At 37.8% G+C, this 18299-nt stretch overlaps 1 protein-coding gene across 1 annotated transcript in view; it reads left to right on the top strand.

Annotated features, from left to right (window-relative positions):
- Positions 1 to 16570, top strand: part of FGF10 (fibroblast growth factor 10) — a 95844-nt gene extending 79274 nt beyond the window's left edge. Inside the window, exons 3-4 of the mRNA XM_050947163.1 lie at positions 9932 to 10035; positions 13418 to 16570. Coding sequence (XP_050803120.1) covers positions 9932 to 10035; positions 13418 to 13615 — 302 coding nt within the window. The 3' untranslated portion in view covers positions 13616 to 16570. The remainder of the gene's footprint in view (positions 1 to 9931; positions 10036 to 13417) is intronic.
- Positions 16571 to 18299: the final 1729 nt, after the last annotated feature.

Genomic DNA, 18299 nt, shown 5'->3' with positions numbered 1-18299 from the left:
CTACCCAGTCCTTGTGAAGAAAAATAAAAGCTGGCTACACATATGCTTAAATCCTAGAGACTGTGACAAGGCTATGAAAAGAGAACACTTCCAACTGCCAACAGAGAAGAGATTATGGCCCATTTTGTGAATGCACAATCTTTCAGTAAATTTGATGCCTCCTCAGGATTTTTTTCAGCTAAAATTAACTGAAGAAAGCCCAAAAGATGCAGCTTTAATACCTCATTTGGAAGATAGATTTTTATGCTTACCCTTTGGCATAACATCAACACCAAAAGTCTACCACAAAACCATACATAAGATCTGTAAACATATTAATGGTGTCGACACCTCAATGGATGACAGTGTCATCTGGGGCTCAACCAAAGAGGAACATGACTGTAGCCTTTGGAAAGTGTTGGCTTCCAACAGAGCTGCAAATTTGAAACTAAATAGGGAGAAATTCTGTCTTGGGGGTTGCAGAACTGACTTTTGTTGGAGAAACTATTTCCAGTGAAGGTGTAAAACCTGATAAGAGGTTTCAGCCATTGAAATGATGCCATGTCCCAAGTCAAAGATGTCCAGCAGTTCCTGAGAATGGTTAATTATCTTGGAAAATTCATACCTAATCTACCTACAAAAGCAGCAGCTTTGAGGAAACTCCTAGAAAGTAAAAATGAATAGTACTAGGATTCAGAACAGGAGGAATCATGGGAAGTTTTGAGACAACAACTGATACAAGAGTCCATGTTAAAGTTCTACACTTCAAACAGGCCTGTTGGAATTTTAGCAGATGCTTCACAGTCTGGCTTAGGTGCAGTGATTTTACAGAAACACAGTGATTGTTGGCAACCAGTGGAGTATGCATCAAAATCACTGACTGATGAGGAAACCAAATATGCCCACATTGAAAAGGAGCTTTTAGGAATATTGTTTGCCTGTGAGAGATTCAATCAATGTATTTATGGCTGGACTCTAGATATTGACATGGACCACAAGCCCCTGTTAGAATTATTTGGCAAACTGCTAAATGATTGTACCTTAAGGATTCAAAGAATGATGCTAAAACTACAAAAGTATGATTTGGTTATAACCTACACACCTGGTAAATTCATGTTTACTGCAGATGCACTTTCCAGAGCAATGACTCCACTATGAAACCAGAGAAGACTGTAGAGATAGAGATGCAAGCCTACATAGATCTGATTGTAAGTCAATTCCTGTAGCTAATGAAAAACTGCAACAAATAAGAGGGGAAACAGAGAAAGATGAATCACTGGGGATCCTTAAAGAAGAGCTAATTCAAGGGTGACTTGAAGAAATAAGCAATTGCTATCCAAGTATAAGAGACTATTGAAACTGCAACATGGACTTACTATGATAGATAGGATGATTTTCAGATTCAGCCAGGTTGTAATACAAATAAGCCCCTGGAAAGAAATGCCATGGAAGATCCACAAGTGTCATTTAGGAATTGAGAAATGCAAACAATGGGCCCGAGAAGTGATATATTGGCTGCGGATCAATCATGACATTGCTGATGCGATAGGAAACTGCTTTTCATGCTTGAAATACAAGTCAAGTCAACAGGCAGAGCCTCTGAGACCACACCCTGTTCCACGAAAGCCTATGAGAAGGTAGGCACTGACTTATTTATCTGGCAATCAAAGGATTATTTAACAGTCCCAGATAATTAGTCTCTGTATCCAGCAATTTGCTCACTGCACAGCACTAGTACTAAGTCCATAATAGCTGGCATGAAGGGAATATTTTTCAGACATGGAATTCGAGATGCAATCTTTAACAATAATGGGCCACAATGTTCCAGCACAGATTTTAGGCACTTTGCCATTGATTGGTTTTCATCACAAAACATCAAGTCCAAATTACCCCCCACCACCAAATGGATTTGTGGAAAGGAGTTTATTGGTAGTGAAGGACCTTATGAAAAAGACATCTGACAATGGAGGTGATTTCTATAAAGCTTCACTGGCTCTTCTCCAGCTCAGCTGTTAATGGAAAGAAGGATTAGATCTAATTTATCAATCCCTAAAAAGTACTGAAATCTAATGACAACAAAACCATACAGAAGATTAAAGAAAATCAGAAATAGATGCAGAAATATTATTTTCACAAAAGGGCCTGTGATCTCCCATCTCTTAACCCAGGTGATAGTGTCCCTGAGGAATCATGCCTGTAAAACTTGGGGCCAAAGGGATACCATTAAAGAACAGCTGAATCCATGGTCTTATGGAGTTCAGACGAACCAAGGGGATACATTTAGCTGTAATTGAAGAAATCTAAGAGTAATCCCAGAAAGTTCCAAAACATTGACAGTAGATGTGGACTCAGTCATTTACCAACCAACTGATCATTTATCAATGGACAAAGGAGAAACTGGCAAGGAACAAGAGAACAATTCAGACTCTAATGAAAGGCTGATGCTGAGAAGATCAGAGAGGGATATCAAGTGTCCTGAAAGACTCAGAGACTTTCTAACCTGCCTGGAGAATGGGGTATTTGAAGAAAGAGAGTAGTAAAGACTCACTTCAGAGAGATGTGCAGGTAAATCTCTCCTTTCTAAATAGTTGACCCGTTCGGTGTATGAATTGTAGTTTATGGAAATGTACTAGTCAGGCTGAGAATTTAATGTATGTGTTAGATAGTTGTTGGTTGTTTATAGTGAGCTAGTTGGCTTTTTAGGATGGAAGATGTAAAGATATGTTTGTGCAAGACTATAATTTATAGAGGCTCCCTCATAAGGGACAGTATTATGAATACAGGAATTTTGAGATGTATCCTGGAAGTGGGGGAATAAAAGTTTTATTCCTTTCTCATTCACTGGTCTGTTGTATAATGAACCCCAAGATCATTACAGGAACAGAGAGGCAATATTTGTGGGGAGAGAACAGATAGGAAGCGTAAGAGATCACCATCAAAAGGGTAGGCGGAGGGCTCCGAATTGGGGGGTAGGCAATGGAAGGTGGAATTATTCTAGAAGTCTAAGTTTACAGACACACAAACTGCAGTTTTAGAAATTTTACAGGTGCTTGTTGTCACAAATGACAAGACAACATCCTACACCACAAAGAAAGAGGTCCTGGAGTCTTATAATCCTGTTTGACTGATACGTTCGGAACTCTCAGAGCTGCATTCAATTATTAGTGCAGTAACGTCTTGATAAAGTATCAGATACTTTATTAATCACAGAAAATACTGAACTATTTCCTAAGGAACCGTGTGATTAAATTCCACACTCGCCCCAAGATTTTCTGTAAATATTTTTAGGTCAGGTTCCCAGCACTTTTACAAGAACACAAGATTGCAAATAGCAATACAAAACTATATAAGTGCTATTTTTTTTTACAATTCCTCTGTGTAGTGTGAGATGGCCAGCCATTCTTCTCTTGCCTTGTCATTTGTATAATGAACACTTGTGTAAACTATAAAAATACAGTTTATTTAAGGTAAATATATTTGGTTCCTATGGAGAATATGTTTCTAGCCTTTGGGAACTGTGAAGTGAGCACATGCATGGCTACAGGGCACATCTCAAGTTAATATTGTGAATGTTTCTAATTATAATGAGTTGGAAATGATTTGGGTATTGAAAACCATGCTGTTACAGTGGATGTGGTCAAATGGGATTAGTTGTAATTGTTGTAGTTTATAGAGTTACGACGGTAAAATAATTGTGATATCTGTTTTAAAACCATAATGGAGGCCACAAAGATTTTTTTTCTTTTTCCTTCCAGATTTCTACAAGACATAAAACTGAATTGAACAACTACTACTGAGATTCCCCAAAATTGCTTCATTAGTTTTTCATAGTGGTTATTATGAAGGCAAATTATACACAAAATAATTTCCACTTTACATGTTTTGTAGAAATTAAAAGACTAAGCTACGAGAATGCCAGAGTCTGTTTATCTGCCATGCTGAAGCTGATTGTACTGGTGGAATATGAAACTTCTGAACCATATAGGGCCTAATCCTGCAAGCCCTAGATGTAGTATCATTATTTATATCGCAGTAGTGCCTAGAAGCCCCAGTCATGAACCAGGACTTCATTGTGCTGGGCATTGTATAAATACATGGAACAAATGGGAAGTTGACCCATAACAGATTTTGCCACAAGTATTTCCCTTTTCAATCTCAAAACAAAGTTATTTTCATTAGATGGTTAAAAGAACTTTAATTACAATTTTGGAATGTTCTACTGTAAGAATCTGTTTCTTTCTTACCTGGGCCAGCCTATGACCGAATGACTTAAGTGATTAGTACTTGTATGCAGGTATTTTCATCTTTTTACCAAAGGCCATTGGTTTGAATCCATTCCAGCTTATCATTTCTGAAAGTCAATATGTGGCTGTTTTGTGACTTATGTCAAACAAACTGGTGGTCTCATCTAAATTTGATTATGCATATGGCTGTATCACAGAATAAATGGGAAGATTCCATTGTCTTAAATGGACTTTCAATCAGAGCCCTGAAACATAAAGTCTCTAAAGAAAAGACTATAAATCAGGCAAAATTGCATAGGGAGAGAGGCAGTGTGATCGAGTAGACCCAAATTCTGTACAGACCTAGTGTGCAGTTCTGTTGACGTTTCTAGGGTTGCATTGGCAATGGGGAAGGTGAGCAGGAAGTAAGCACAGAATTTGGTTGATGTAAATTAAGAACACAGGATTCATGTCAAACATGAATCTCCACTGAAATCTCCAGAAAGACTCTGCAGATGAGTATTTATGAAGTTATCATTTGGGACATAAATAATGTTTTTTATTCACGCTTCCAAGTTTTTAGAACTCAGTAAGAATAAATCCTGTACCAATGGTGATGAGAAGAAACTGATAATAGTCCAGAAGAACCCAGCCACATTTTAGGCAAGGGTTACTGGGTACAGTCAAACCAGTTCCAGCGCAATAACATTCGTCCTGATGAGTTAGTTCTGCTCTATCAGTGAGGAAAAAATGGAGTGTGAGATTGTGACCACAGTTTACCAGAAAAATCTGTTGTATTTGATGTTATACTGAGTATGGTTCATTGCACTGTATGCATTAAAGCAATGTTTCTCAAACTAAGGTCACCGCTTGTATAGGGAAAGCCCGGGGTGGGCCTGGCCAGTTTGTTTACCTGCCCCGTCCACAGGTCCAGCTAATACGGCTCCCACTGGCCATGGTTCACTGCTCCAGGCCAATGGGAGCTGCTGAAAGTAGTGTGGGCCAAGAGACTTACTGGCTACTGCTTCCAGCAGCCCCCATTGGCCTCAGTGGTGAACCGCGGCCAGTGGGAGCCACAATTGACTGAACCTGCAGACGGGGCAGGTAAACAAACCGACCCGCCCTGCCCCGCCCCGCCCCGCCCCGCCAGGCACTTTCCCTACACAAGTGGTGACCCCAGTTTGAGAAACACTGCATTAAAGTACTGTATCAACTTACAATATATTTATGCATCATTCAAGTGCAAAACAGGACTGGCTAATTCAATTCCAATTTTGTACTTGAGTAATATACTATCCAGTTTCAAACTGCACTTGAAAATTTAATAAATGTTACACTGAAAAGTGATACTATATTGGTCAATAGAATAACATTTTATTTTAACATGTTGCAATTCTTACAAGTATAATATGACAAAATATAATTCAGTTTAATCAATATTGACATATCTGTATTAATAATGTCCCTTGAAATGCTAATTTAGATTCTTTCTTTGTTAGAAATGGATTCAACCTGGTTTTATTTGACCCACACTAGGAATTACAGCAATTTAAAATTTCCTTATAAATAATGGTCTGTGTTCTCCCCATCACTGTCTGGCATGGAAAGAGCAAAAACATATCAATCACACAGAAAAAGAGACAGAGGGAGTGCTTGCACCACATCTTCACCCCAGCCAGGGATTGTCATCTACAGTTACTCCATTTAGTGATGCTTGTTTCTGAGCTGGAGTATTTTGAGGGAGGGGGATGGCCAACAGGGTGGTGAAACTAAAGAGCTGCTGTTCTTCATAGAATGCTCTTGTAGGCAAGCCAAAGAGAAACTTTGAAGCTATCTGAGAGTGTGACAGGTGAACGTGGCAATAAATCTCAAAAGAGCTGTGTAAACATTAGAGACCAGATCCTCAGCTGGTGTAAATTGCCTTAACCCCACTTAAGTCTATGGAGCTACACTGGGTTAGGTCACCTGAGGATCTGGCCCTAATTAACTAATTCTCTGCTCTGTGGTTAGTAAATAAGTATTATTGCCCCATTTTACAGGTGGGGAATCCAGGGTATGGAAAGGTGAAATGACTCAATGTAGCCTCCATTGTAACTTAATAGCAGAGTTAGAATTAGAACTTGGGGGCTCATCACTCCTCTCCTGTCCTTATTTCCCTTTGGCTATGCTGCCAAAGGGTACATCTTCACTATAGAGTTAAGCCATGTTTACACTACGGACACTAGAGTGGCATAGGGCAAGCCTGTAGTTAAGACACAGACTAGAGCGGTGGAAGAGTTTTCTTCCATTGCTGTAGGAACTCCACCTCCCTGAGCGATGGTAGCATTCTTCCATTGACATAGCTGCATCTATATTCAAAGTTAGATTTGCGTAGCTATAGCACTTAGGGGTGTGGATTTTGCACACCTGTGAGTGCTGCAGCCATGTCAATCTAAGTTTTAAGTATAGAACAGACCTTGGGTTAACACCTCTCATTAACCTGGCTCGGGGAGAGTGGCCACACCAAAAACCACACTCCTAGTGATTGGGTTGCCAGCACAGAGTAGCCACATCCCCATTGCATCACTAGCTGAAACATCAGTAGCATCCCCAATAGGCCAGCTAGTTTGAGTTTAAAGTACCACCTAATTCAAGCTAGAGATTTGTCTATGTGGATGGGAATCAGATGGGGGCAACACTCAAGTTATACTTTACAGTCAAGGCATGCCCTAAAGCTGACTTTACAGTCAAGGCATGCCCTAAAGCATATATATGTTAATGTTGACTGAGATATCATAAACTTTCACTGATCTGGCTGCCCATGTCTTTTCCTGACTGAAACTAGTCAGGAAGCTCCAGATTCCCAATGGGTCCCTACTGTTACTGGTTTTCCTGCCTTTGGAGGTGAGAGAGTTGAGATCTGGATATTATTGTAAACCTCTTTCCCTGCTCCTCACTGGCAGTGGACCTGCACCACTATTCATTGCATCCTCATTCAGTGTTTACTCACACTGTAAGTGTTTAGGTTCTCAGGGGAGATTAATGTAGACTTCAGTAGATAATCAGGCTCATCTCACCATAATGGAGTTCTTTTAGATTACAGAATTCTCTGCATTACATTATCCCGCACCATGATGATTTATCTTATTGCAGATGAAAATATAAACTCACAAGACCTATGGCAGAAGGAAAGAGGGCTATTTCAAAGTTTCCAATAATATGGACTGCTTCAATTGTTCATGCCTGTCAGGATTTATATTTTATTATAGGTATAGATTTGAGTCACACATATCTAGTTGTTATTCTAAATTTGTAATAAGAGATTTGATAAACGGAGTAGTTTAAATAAACAAAAAACAGAGCCCAAAGGATAGTTTGTAACTCTCAATGTGGACAAGACAGAGAAACTGGAAAACTTTTAATTCTGCTTTCTGCTTAAAAATGGCCTTTCATTTTCAAAAAGGAAATTTGGAAGGGCCTTATTCCACCGTTATTTCCTGCTTGTGGCTATTATTAAAGTCAATTAGACTCTTGTGCATGCAGGAACAGCAGGATCAGGTTAGTTGTGGCAGGCTGTTAGTATAAAATCCAACTCCTAACAAGTCAGTGGAAAGCCCTCACTCACTTCTGTTGCTGCTGGATGCACCAGTGAAGCCACTTATCCTTCAGTGAGAAAAAATAATCCATAATATTGACTGGGTCCATTTGATGTTTTTCTTTATTTTTGGTAAATGCTAACTACCTCACCAGCTTGTTCACCATTAAAAATTACCTGATAGTTCTCTCATACATAGATTCACAATACTTTTAATATGCATGGCCCAAACAGATTTCCTCCTGCAAGCCCTCTATGCTAGAGGCAGAATTCCTTAACTACAGACCAAATACCATTATTGCAAATTTCCTAGCATCACCCCACCAATGTACCCCACTTTCAATGGGCTTTTTCCTGTATGTAGCACAATTATCAAAGAAAGGCCCAGGAAAGTATGCTCCTCACATAAGGTCTTCACCCCAAGCCCCACTTCAGATTAGGTTCTATAGTCTTAATGTACTCAATATGGTTTAAGGACCAAAAATAAACATTTCCAGCTAATGCATTGAATGCCTAGTTATGTTGTTTTCTCCCTTAGTTGTGATTATAATATGGAATTTTTAGGTGACTGGGAAAACAAATGGATTCCCCAGCACCCCAACCCTTATTTCTGAGAGCACTTGCACCCCTTGGACACAAGGTTTAACACAAACTTGGAGGGAAATTGTTGTGGGTTCCTGTTGCTTCAAACGTTGGTAGCTCATTACTGTAGAAAACTTGCTGAAACCTGGCTCCAACTAAATTTGTTCCTAAGGTTGCTTGGCCAGTGTAGAAGGCCTAGGATTTGTTATTCATAAAATTTCTGACCATTGCTACCACTCATGCAGTTTTTCTGGTTGTATCAACTTGATGAGTACTAGTATAGGCAGGACACTATTTTAGCATGTCGTATAGACCTGTTTATACACCAGGAAGAAAGGTTTGGACTCACCTACACAGGCTGCATAAGCCATGTTAAAACCAGTATATTTAACCTGAATTTAAATATGGCTCCTAAACAAGATATTAATCCCAGTGTGAACATGGTCAGTTTTAGCTCCATCTTCATACCCACTGGCCTGCTACTAACACTGCAGGATGACATTTTTGTGGTGGTTTTGTTGATATTGAGACTTGCCTAATATTAACAGGAACCACTAACATCACACATGGGGCAGTGACTTGTCACACTCACAACCCAATATGGATTAAAATAACCTAAAGATAAAAGACTCTGTATCCCATTACTGGTCCTTTGAGCCATTCAGTATCCTAGAAAGCCAGGGCTGCCCGGGGCGGGGGGGGGGGGGGGCAGAGTGGGGCAATTTGCCCTGGGTCCCACAGGGGCCCTGCAAGCCCTGGCCCAGCAGCAGTCCAGATCTTCGCCAGCATTTCGGTGGTAGGGGGCCCTTTAGTGCTGCCGAAGACGCGGAGCAACTGAAGGGCTCCTCGCTGCCAAAATGCCGCCGAAGACCCAGACCGCCGCCGGGTGAGTACAAGCGCCGCAACTCCCCCGTTTTGCCCCAGGCTTCCTGAATCCTCTGGGCGGCCCTGCAGAAAGCTGTCTTGAAAAAAAAGTGATAATCACTTTTATTACAAACAGAGCAGAGTGTTTCTCTGCCATCCCAAGATAATGTGGATGTCAAGGTTAGTCCTACTATATCCCAGAATGTCAACACACTTGCCAAAAATGAATTTATCAGCTCAGTGCAGCCGAGAGATTTAGTTTATCTAAATGTCCTACAAGGAATAAATAGTTTACCACTGTTTTTGAAGATTGGGGCAAATCTGACATTCTATTGACATATGCTATAGATTTAATTTAATGCTGTGGTTCAGATGTCTCTTCTGATAACTTTTAGTGAAATCTATGCTAAGAGTGGAACTGTTTAAGTATTTTATGGGGGTTTTAAATGCAGGGTTAGCAAAGGAAACATGATAATTGAAACAATGTTTGTATATTCTCTTGTAGTGATTTGGAGAGGAATGTTACTAAAGCTTGTTGGTTGGTTGGTTCTGAATATTAACTGAATTTTAGCATGTTTTGAAGGGATTCATTTTAAATTTGATCTCTTTTTTTTCCTGTAACTGGCAGATCACTTTCTTTAATGAAATGAATAAAATTCTTTGAGCTGAGCCTCTCATTTATTGATTTTATTTCATTTTTGTATTTTAGGTATATTGGAGATAACATCTGTGGAAATTGGAGTTGTGGCTGTTAAATCGATTAACAGCAACTATTATTTAGCCATGAACAAGAAAGGAAAAGTCTATGGCTCTGTAAGTATGTTGCTTTTGTTTTCAAAATGGACTGCAGGAGTCATAACACAGTTTTCTCCCCCCACCCTGCACTAGCTCAGTTATCTGTAATTTTCTAGTAATTAGAGCTGCAAGGAGTTCTTCATCAAAATTTCAGGCTCTCATAAGCCAGCTCACCATGGTTTGTTCATTAGGCTAAAGTTTGGTAGTGGCTGCTGGCATTCGTCATGGAAATGGCCTTTTCTGGTGTCTGTTCCGGTCACATCTCCCACTAAATAGCAGCCAACATAGCATGAAAACTGCAGACACTTTGGAGAGAATCTAAAAAAATTTAAAATTTTAAAGGTATTTTATTCTTTCATGTGTACAGTACAATCCTGTTTGTCAATAATTTGGAGGGAAGCATCTGAAACCTCATAAACAGGGGTTTCAGATGATGGAGCAGCAGCTTGGAAGGTATTTAAAGGCTGTACACTAGGTTCCCAACTCTAGAGTGCACTGGACAGCATACTGGTCAGCTTTACAGATTCACCAGCTTCAAAGGGGCAACACTGATTATCGCACAAGAATACAGTAGAGAGGGGATAATCACATCCTCAGGAACATAATCAAACTTTGGTTAATCAGAGTTTGGTAAACCTGTACTTACCTATAAAAGATAGAATGTGTGTTTGTTTAATATATGAATTATCACCAATCATTTTCACAGCTGCATGTAATATAACCCCATGAATGGATGAACTAAACTCTGGTTTACACACACACTGCATATATCTATAGTGTACATGTCAGGACCCTGGTCTCAAATACCAGTTTTGAACCCAGGCCCAGTGGGTCCTCAGGAAGCAGCACTGGCCATCCGACTGCACTTACTTTGACTTACTTTGGAATTCAGACTTGGGTAGGCTAGCTTCTAGGATTCCTCAGCCGGCTCCCTGAGTGGCCACATGATCTTGACCCTGATTGGCTGGTGACCATATATAAACTTGCAGGTAGAGCATGACACTGTCATTGTTTAGAATGGCCTGCATAATTCACTAATGGGTTTAATGGCCAAATTTATGCCAGTAAAACTTTTTTTATCATCTGTGAACTAGGATGAAAGTTTGGATCAGAATAGAATTCTGCATCTGGGAAAAAGGAGTCAAATGAGTTATTTTTATTTTTATCAGAAATATTTGCCAGCCTTTTTGATTGGTATTTTACAGCTAGTATGAGCAGGCAAAGGGGCAGTGGCTCTTTAATTTGATTTATTTATCAGATTCAGGATTAACCAGACAGAAGGAGAATTAGTGTGGCTTAGAGCTGTTGCTTAAGTTAATGGCCATTTGCCTTTTTTTCCTCCATTGAAGCAAATGATGAAATATTAAAGTAAGTCCAAGCAGTCTTTAGGTTTCTAAATGTGGTGAAAATAAAGAGCTATTCTGGGAAAGGGAGAATATATTCCCTGGAGATGTTTTTCCACATTTACATAACTCTGCTAATGGACTAATATTGCGACTCAGTGCATTTTTGAAAGTCAAATTGAGTGTGACTGATTCAGTCAACCGTGTGAAGAAAACAAAAGTATGTTTTCTGTACTTTATAACTGAGGCCTGGTTTTCACTAAAAAGTTAGGTTGACCCATCATCCTTACATCGCTCATGGCTGTGAAGAATCCATATCCTTGAGCAGTGTAGTAAAGCCTACCCAATCTCTGGTGTAGACAGCGGTAGGTCTACAGAAGAATTCTTCCATCAACCTAGCTACCATCTCTCGGAAAGATGGATGAACCCTTCCTGTCGGAGTAGGTAGTGTATACATTAAAGTACTGCAGCGATGCAGCTGCAGCCTTCAAGGGTAGAAAAGCCCTGAGGTGACGTGAAAGATTAAGCCAGGGTTTGAAAGTTCTTAGCTGTATCTAAGTATAATGAACTCTTGATCCGTTTTTAAAAAGGCAAATCTACAGGAATAAGTCATGAAGATTTATATGAATTGCATAAAAAGTAGTTGTCATATATTGCCTCTATGTACCTTCAAATGTCTTTGAAACCATGTAATTATTTTAAAGACTCACTTAAACTATCTGCTATATGAATGTTCCTGCTATATATTTGTTGCTGGTTTTTACATTTTAAATGCTCAAAGTATCTAACAACATTCATCAGAAATAAAATGTCTAAAGCATCTCAAAATAATCTTATTTGTACCGTAAATAACACTTTATTATTTTAGCATATTCTTTCTTCTTAATTTTAGTCTCAGCATTTGACTAGGTGCCTTAGAATTACCATATGTAGGTAGGTAGGCAGGTTGTCAATGTTTACATGTTCCATTGTAGGGTTCTTGTGGGCTTCCCTGTAAATAAGAACTTGCTTTGTGCATGTAGGAATTACAGAAATATATACTGCTTTGTGTCTTACTGCACATTTCAATGTGCAGGGTTTCAAATGACCTACTTGCAAAAGACTTCCAATTTGTATTTAAGTGGCTTTATTGAAATGGCTTCCTTTTTTCAATATGGAAGCTATTTGTTTATTAAAGACATTCTTGTCATCACTCCTGAAAAGCAGATCTGTGTATGGTAAATATTACAGGAACAATTAGCCTCCCATGACAACATACTTGCCTTTTATGTTTTACATCCTCTCCTAGCAAACTGATACCAATTTTCTTGAAAAATGGAAACCATTCATCCTTGGAAGTGTGTGTGCAGAATTTTGTTAGGTTCACAGTGAACATTCTTACAATATGCATATTGGGCCAGGCACTGAAGTCTTTCAGGTCCTGATCCTTATTTATGGAAAGGCCCTTTATACCCTACTGGCATGTTAAAGGGGCCTTAAGGTCCATTTACACTGCCAGAGTGATTTGCAGCCACTTAAAGTCTCCTTTTCAGTGCCACAGTGGCATGAATGGACTTTAGTTTAAATGAGCCTTTACAGTTTAAATTTTACAGTTTATAGATTCATTTAACATGTGCTACCAATAACCTGGATCAAGACACTTCAAAGACTGCATTTGCTTAGAAGTGCAACATGGTGAATGAGTCCATAACTGCTACATAGAGAAACCTTATAATTAAGAACCTGATGTAGTATTGCTGCCATGTCCCATCCGAGAGGTGGCTGCATTTCACTAGTGGGTGAATTATATACTCTTATTACTATATATAATTATTTATTGCCCAATCGGTTACATTTTTATTTTGTAGCATAACTGATGTGTTATAATGTGCATGCAATTAAATATTTCAATAAGCAAACTTTATAATTTTATAATAATCAGCTAGATTATGTAGAAAACTTGTAAAGCACTTTGGAATTCTTCAGGTTATTATTGTATACGATATTATTTTATCCTCAATGATGTTAAAAAGGTCTTTATATTCTGAAGTGGCCGGTTCATTTTTCTCTATTTACAGAAAGAATTTAACAGCGATTGTAAACTGAAGGAAAGAATAGAAGAAAATGGATACAACACATACGCATCCTTAAATTGGAAGCACAATGGAAGACAAATGTTTGTGGCCTTGAATGGAAGAGGAGCTACAAAGAGAGGACAGAAAACAAGGAGGAAAAACACCTCAGCTCACTTCCTTCCAATGGTAGTAATGTCATAGATGAAGGAACTGTTTTATTGATGCAGTTGAACCAAAGGCTCTTTTGTCAAGTATACTTGGTAATCCTCTTGAAGAGTAAAGGCAAAGAAACAGTGCAGACGTCTGCCTGTTTGAAAAAGGGGGGGAAGCCTTTGAAGGTTTTGTGCTCATTGCTGGCACATGAAGGACTTTTAATTAGTTCTGTGTCATATCTTATAATCAAGATACAAGCTGGATCAAATGGGATGGGAACTATTCCCAGTGTGAATAATGTTTTTTTATCTCTGTGATAGAACTTGCAGGACGTGAGACAATCTGTTGAATGATCTTTGGGAAAAGTTATTTATGGAATACTAACTCATATCAAAGACCTTCATTGCTCATTCAAGCCTAATGATCCAATGAACAGTTAAACACGCAAGCATTTACTGGAAGCACTTGGGTCATATGCACAAATAAAGAAGTTTCTGGAGTGGCCTCATGGAAGAATGGATAGGATTAAGAAATATAAGCATATTAGAGTTAAACTATTCTAACAAAATAAATAGTATGGTTTGCCCATGTATTCTAACTTCATTCCTTTTTATTTTTCTCTAAGTTATTTATTTAATAGGATGTTAAATATCTTTTTTTGGTTTTAAATGATTTCCTCGGTTGCTTCCTTATTTTTCCCCCTTTTTTCAGCTTTTCTTGTAGGGGTTGATATAGTAAACTTTCAAAACCTTACTGACTGCCTGAGAATAGGAAACTGACAAGTCTTTAAGGTAAAGTCAGCATTGCAGTGAATATGTCCAATCTGTTTTCTTCTAAACTGTTTTGCACTTAAGCAAAAGGACCTGAAGCAGTGCTCAGATTTATCACACACATTGGATGTGTTTATGTTTGTGAATCCTACCTGCCATCACTCAAAAACAAACTTCAAGGAATACATTGTCAGGAGGGTTTTGTTGCTTGTATGAAATGGATGGAGAGGGCCAAATCTGTACTCAGGTGCACTCGTGTTTGGCATGTGTATGTAATTCAGATCCCATTGATTTGTATTTGGGATTAATGTAAAGTCTTACTTAGGGGTCTGATCCAAAATTCATTGCAGTTAATGGGAATCTTTTCATTGCCTTTAGTGATCTTTGGAAACATCCCTAAATGCGGCTTAAGTCCATTGATTTTAATGAGATTGCAATGTTGCATGCATTTAAATACAAGCAGAATTATCCTGTGGAATTGGAAGCACCTGACAGCAACATTTGGCTCCCGAAAAGTGAGTCCAAAAAGAGCACACTCCTGCAGTCTTTATTCAGTTAACCTGCATAATTCAACCAAATTGTCCTCATTAACAGCTTGAAGAGTCTCAGACATATATTGAGAGTATTTCCTGAATAAACATCATAGGATATTCATGATCATGCATTTATCAGAGACTACTTTCACATGCATATAATATTATGAGAGCCAGCTTAAAAACAGCATCCGTATCTCAAGTTAGAATATCTTTCATATCCATTACAATAAATGAATGCTCAAAAAACACATCAGGCACTTTTTATGTAATGTTACTATTCCCATGGCTTAATTTGAGCAAATGAGTTTAAGCCTATTATGAAGTCTGGTCATCCTAAAAGAATATAAGGTTTGTTTTTTGCTTTACTTATTTCTGTAAATGTAGAGAGCTATGGATAGCTCATCAATATAACCGTACTGAGATTCATTTTGTTAGAGCAGATGAATAGAAAACAGTACATCAGCCAACATGTACCACTGTCTTCACATTGTATTCCACTAAATAAATGCATAAACTTCTCTGCAGTGTCTGTAGTGAGAAAAAAAAAGTAGTATAATATTTTTTCTGAATACTTTAAGTGATAACTATGAGATTATATTGATGTGCAGTTCTATCTTCAGTATTGTTGGGAAAAAGTTGGTTTTATTTTTATTGTTTGGAAACTGTATTTTGATACAAAGGAGAGTCTTGATAAATGTGTCTTTTTTTAAAAAAAAACACTAAAGTTTTACCTGTAGAAAGGCTGGTGTTCTTGTGATCGTCTATAACTTATTTGAGTCAATGCTTAACCAGCACTTCCAATGTTAATCGTTATTTAAGTATTAGCTGTGTATTAAAAAAAAAAAGCAGTAGCAGCAGCTTTCCCATAACATGTAAAACAAAGAACAGTCAGATTGTATTTCCTGTTCCTCCAAAAAAGTTGGCTGTTTTATAACAAAAAAGTGCATTTCAGGCACAATATTTTGGCTTGTAGCTAACATTGCATTTCATGGTATTTGGTTTCCAACCTATTTGTTGATGAATGAGATTTTTAAAAAAATCTACCTACAGTAGAATTTCAGATGTTAAAATTAAATTTGTAATTGAGACTGAAAAGCAAAACTTGTCATATTAAGAGGGAGGTTTTCTTGTTTAAATTTTTAAAGTAATAATTGCATATGACAATGTATAATGGACCACCCACAACAAAAATTAAATGTGTGGTTGAGAAAATATAGTATTGGATAACCACTTTAACAACATCTATGGTACAAACTAGGTTCTCATTTCACAGAACCATTTACATGACTTAGGGGAGTGTATATGTAAACGTTCATAATTACAGGATTTCAAAACACTAAAACAGCTTCTAGCAAAACATGTCGCTGCTCACAGAGGCCAAGAATAGAAAATATCACTTTTCTGAAATGAGAAGAGGTGGGGACAGGAGCCATTCTGTGGAACGAATGGTTGGTTCCTGATGGTTAACAAAAATAAAACATTCTTGAAGGAAAATGATGGCCTGCACTATAGGCATGCTCTGGTATTTAGTGTGGTAGAATTGTGCTGCAGACAGTCTTCCCAGAGTATTAGAGTTCCTTTTACCATAAGAGGAGACTCCTGATCAAGTTGAAGAGGGTGGGTTTTTTGTTTTTGTTTTTTTTAAAGGCTGATCAACAATGTACAGTATGTTATATTTAAATAAAAAATAATAAAATGCTGGGAATAGAGAATACAAATATTGTCCTTGATTGTTTTATTAGCCTTAAATGATACTTCATAATAAAAACAAAAAATGGAAAAGCTCCATGTATACTACAGGATGTGGTTTGGCGCTCCATAGCCCCAAAACAAAACAAAAATCACTTGAACATTTGTAAGGTTTCTTTAATTTTTTGCATGTGTGAGTCAGCTATCATCACTCTAATAACAACCAAATGCTTTAGATTCTTCCTGTAAGTGTCTAGGTCCACCTAGCTTATACAGTGGAAAAAATGAATTTAAAACAAGCATGTTTGATGAAAGAATGAAGGGCTTTAGGAGAAAGAGCATGAACTCACTTTGTAAGTAAATGTTGGATAAAGAAAAATACCCTACATTTTAAAGTCTTTATCCAAAACTCTAAAGCTTTTAAAGTTCAAGTAAGGTTAGTAAGATGCAGTAGTGCAAAAACATTTGTACATGGAAGTAGACTCCAACTTCATGTCAGTTATGTAGGCAAAGCTCTGTATTAAATGAATCACAGCAAATTTAGGACCGGTTTCTGAAGTCAGAGGTGAGGTTACCCCATCTCTTAAAGTACCAGGTGTCATTATTTAGCTTTCTTAAATTAACTGTCTGGGATTATTACCCACTGCTAATTTCTTATTAAATTTTAGAAGGAAAAGAGCAACACCGAACACACGCATGCACAAACAAACATTTTTTCCACTGGAATTATGTTGAGTATGAACACTTGTAATGTGGTCAAGAAGACTGCTTTGTGGAAACCATTTCAAAGCAATTGATAATGACAACATTAAATACATACAAGAAACTACCTGTTTCATGTCACATTATGGCCAAGAGATTCAACATGAAAAATGCATTGCTTTTAATTCCAGGAAATTATGGTTTTATATTTGCATAGATCCATTCAAGAGATGTTTGAACCTAGTATTTAATGTCATGGAAGCTCTTTGGGACTGTCTTTTGAGGCTCAGGGACTGTCATTTGCCACTTGTTAGTACAGCACTTAGTACATTGGTACCCAGATCCCTGACTGGGACTTCTACAGGCTACTATAATATAATGAATAAGAAGGAAATGGGACCACAGAAGTTCCTCATCAGTATTTTTATGGAAATTGCACATTGCTTTCACATGACAAATGTATTGCACATGATGAATAAACTGATATCCTGGTGAAATAAAAATGCACAGGTTTGGCCATTTGGTTCAGTGTGAAACTACTACTATCTCAATATCCCACTACCTAAAGGAAAGTACATCAGATACCTAAATGTATACGGTACATGGCAGGTATTACCATAGACAACATGTTGCAAAGAAATAGAAGAGCCTATGTTCATATTAGATCTTAGAATCTAGGATTCTCTTGGGATAAACTAGTACATGAAGAATCAAAATATTCTATGTTCTTCATTTACTGTTGTAAACCGAACATATGAATTTATGCAGCAAAGCCAGTGACCTCAGCTGCAGTCATATTATTTTATGGTCTGAATCATTCTACTTGGTTTTAATTATCTTATATAAATTTTAGATGACTAATTCACCATTTTACTAATTTCGAAATCATTTAGCCATCATATCAGTAGTCCTTTTGCCTGTTGGCAATCTGCACAGAGGGTCTTTCTCTGAAGACAAAATTAATGCCAGCATTACACATTACATGAAGCAGACCCAACATGCTATACTTTTGTATGGAAGAGAAACTTTTTAAAA

This window comes from Gopherus flavomarginatus, chromosome 3 (genome assembly GCF_025201925.1).
Source record: "Gopherus flavomarginatus isolate rGopFla2 chromosome 3, rGopFla2.mat.asm, whole genome shotgun sequence".
In the NCBI taxonomy this organism is placed as follows: domain Eukaryota; kingdom Metazoa; phylum Chordata; order Testudines; family Testudinidae; genus Gopherus; species Gopherus flavomarginatus.
Note: the sequence above shows the minus strand (reverse complement) of the source record. Positions and strands in the feature narration are given on the sequence as shown.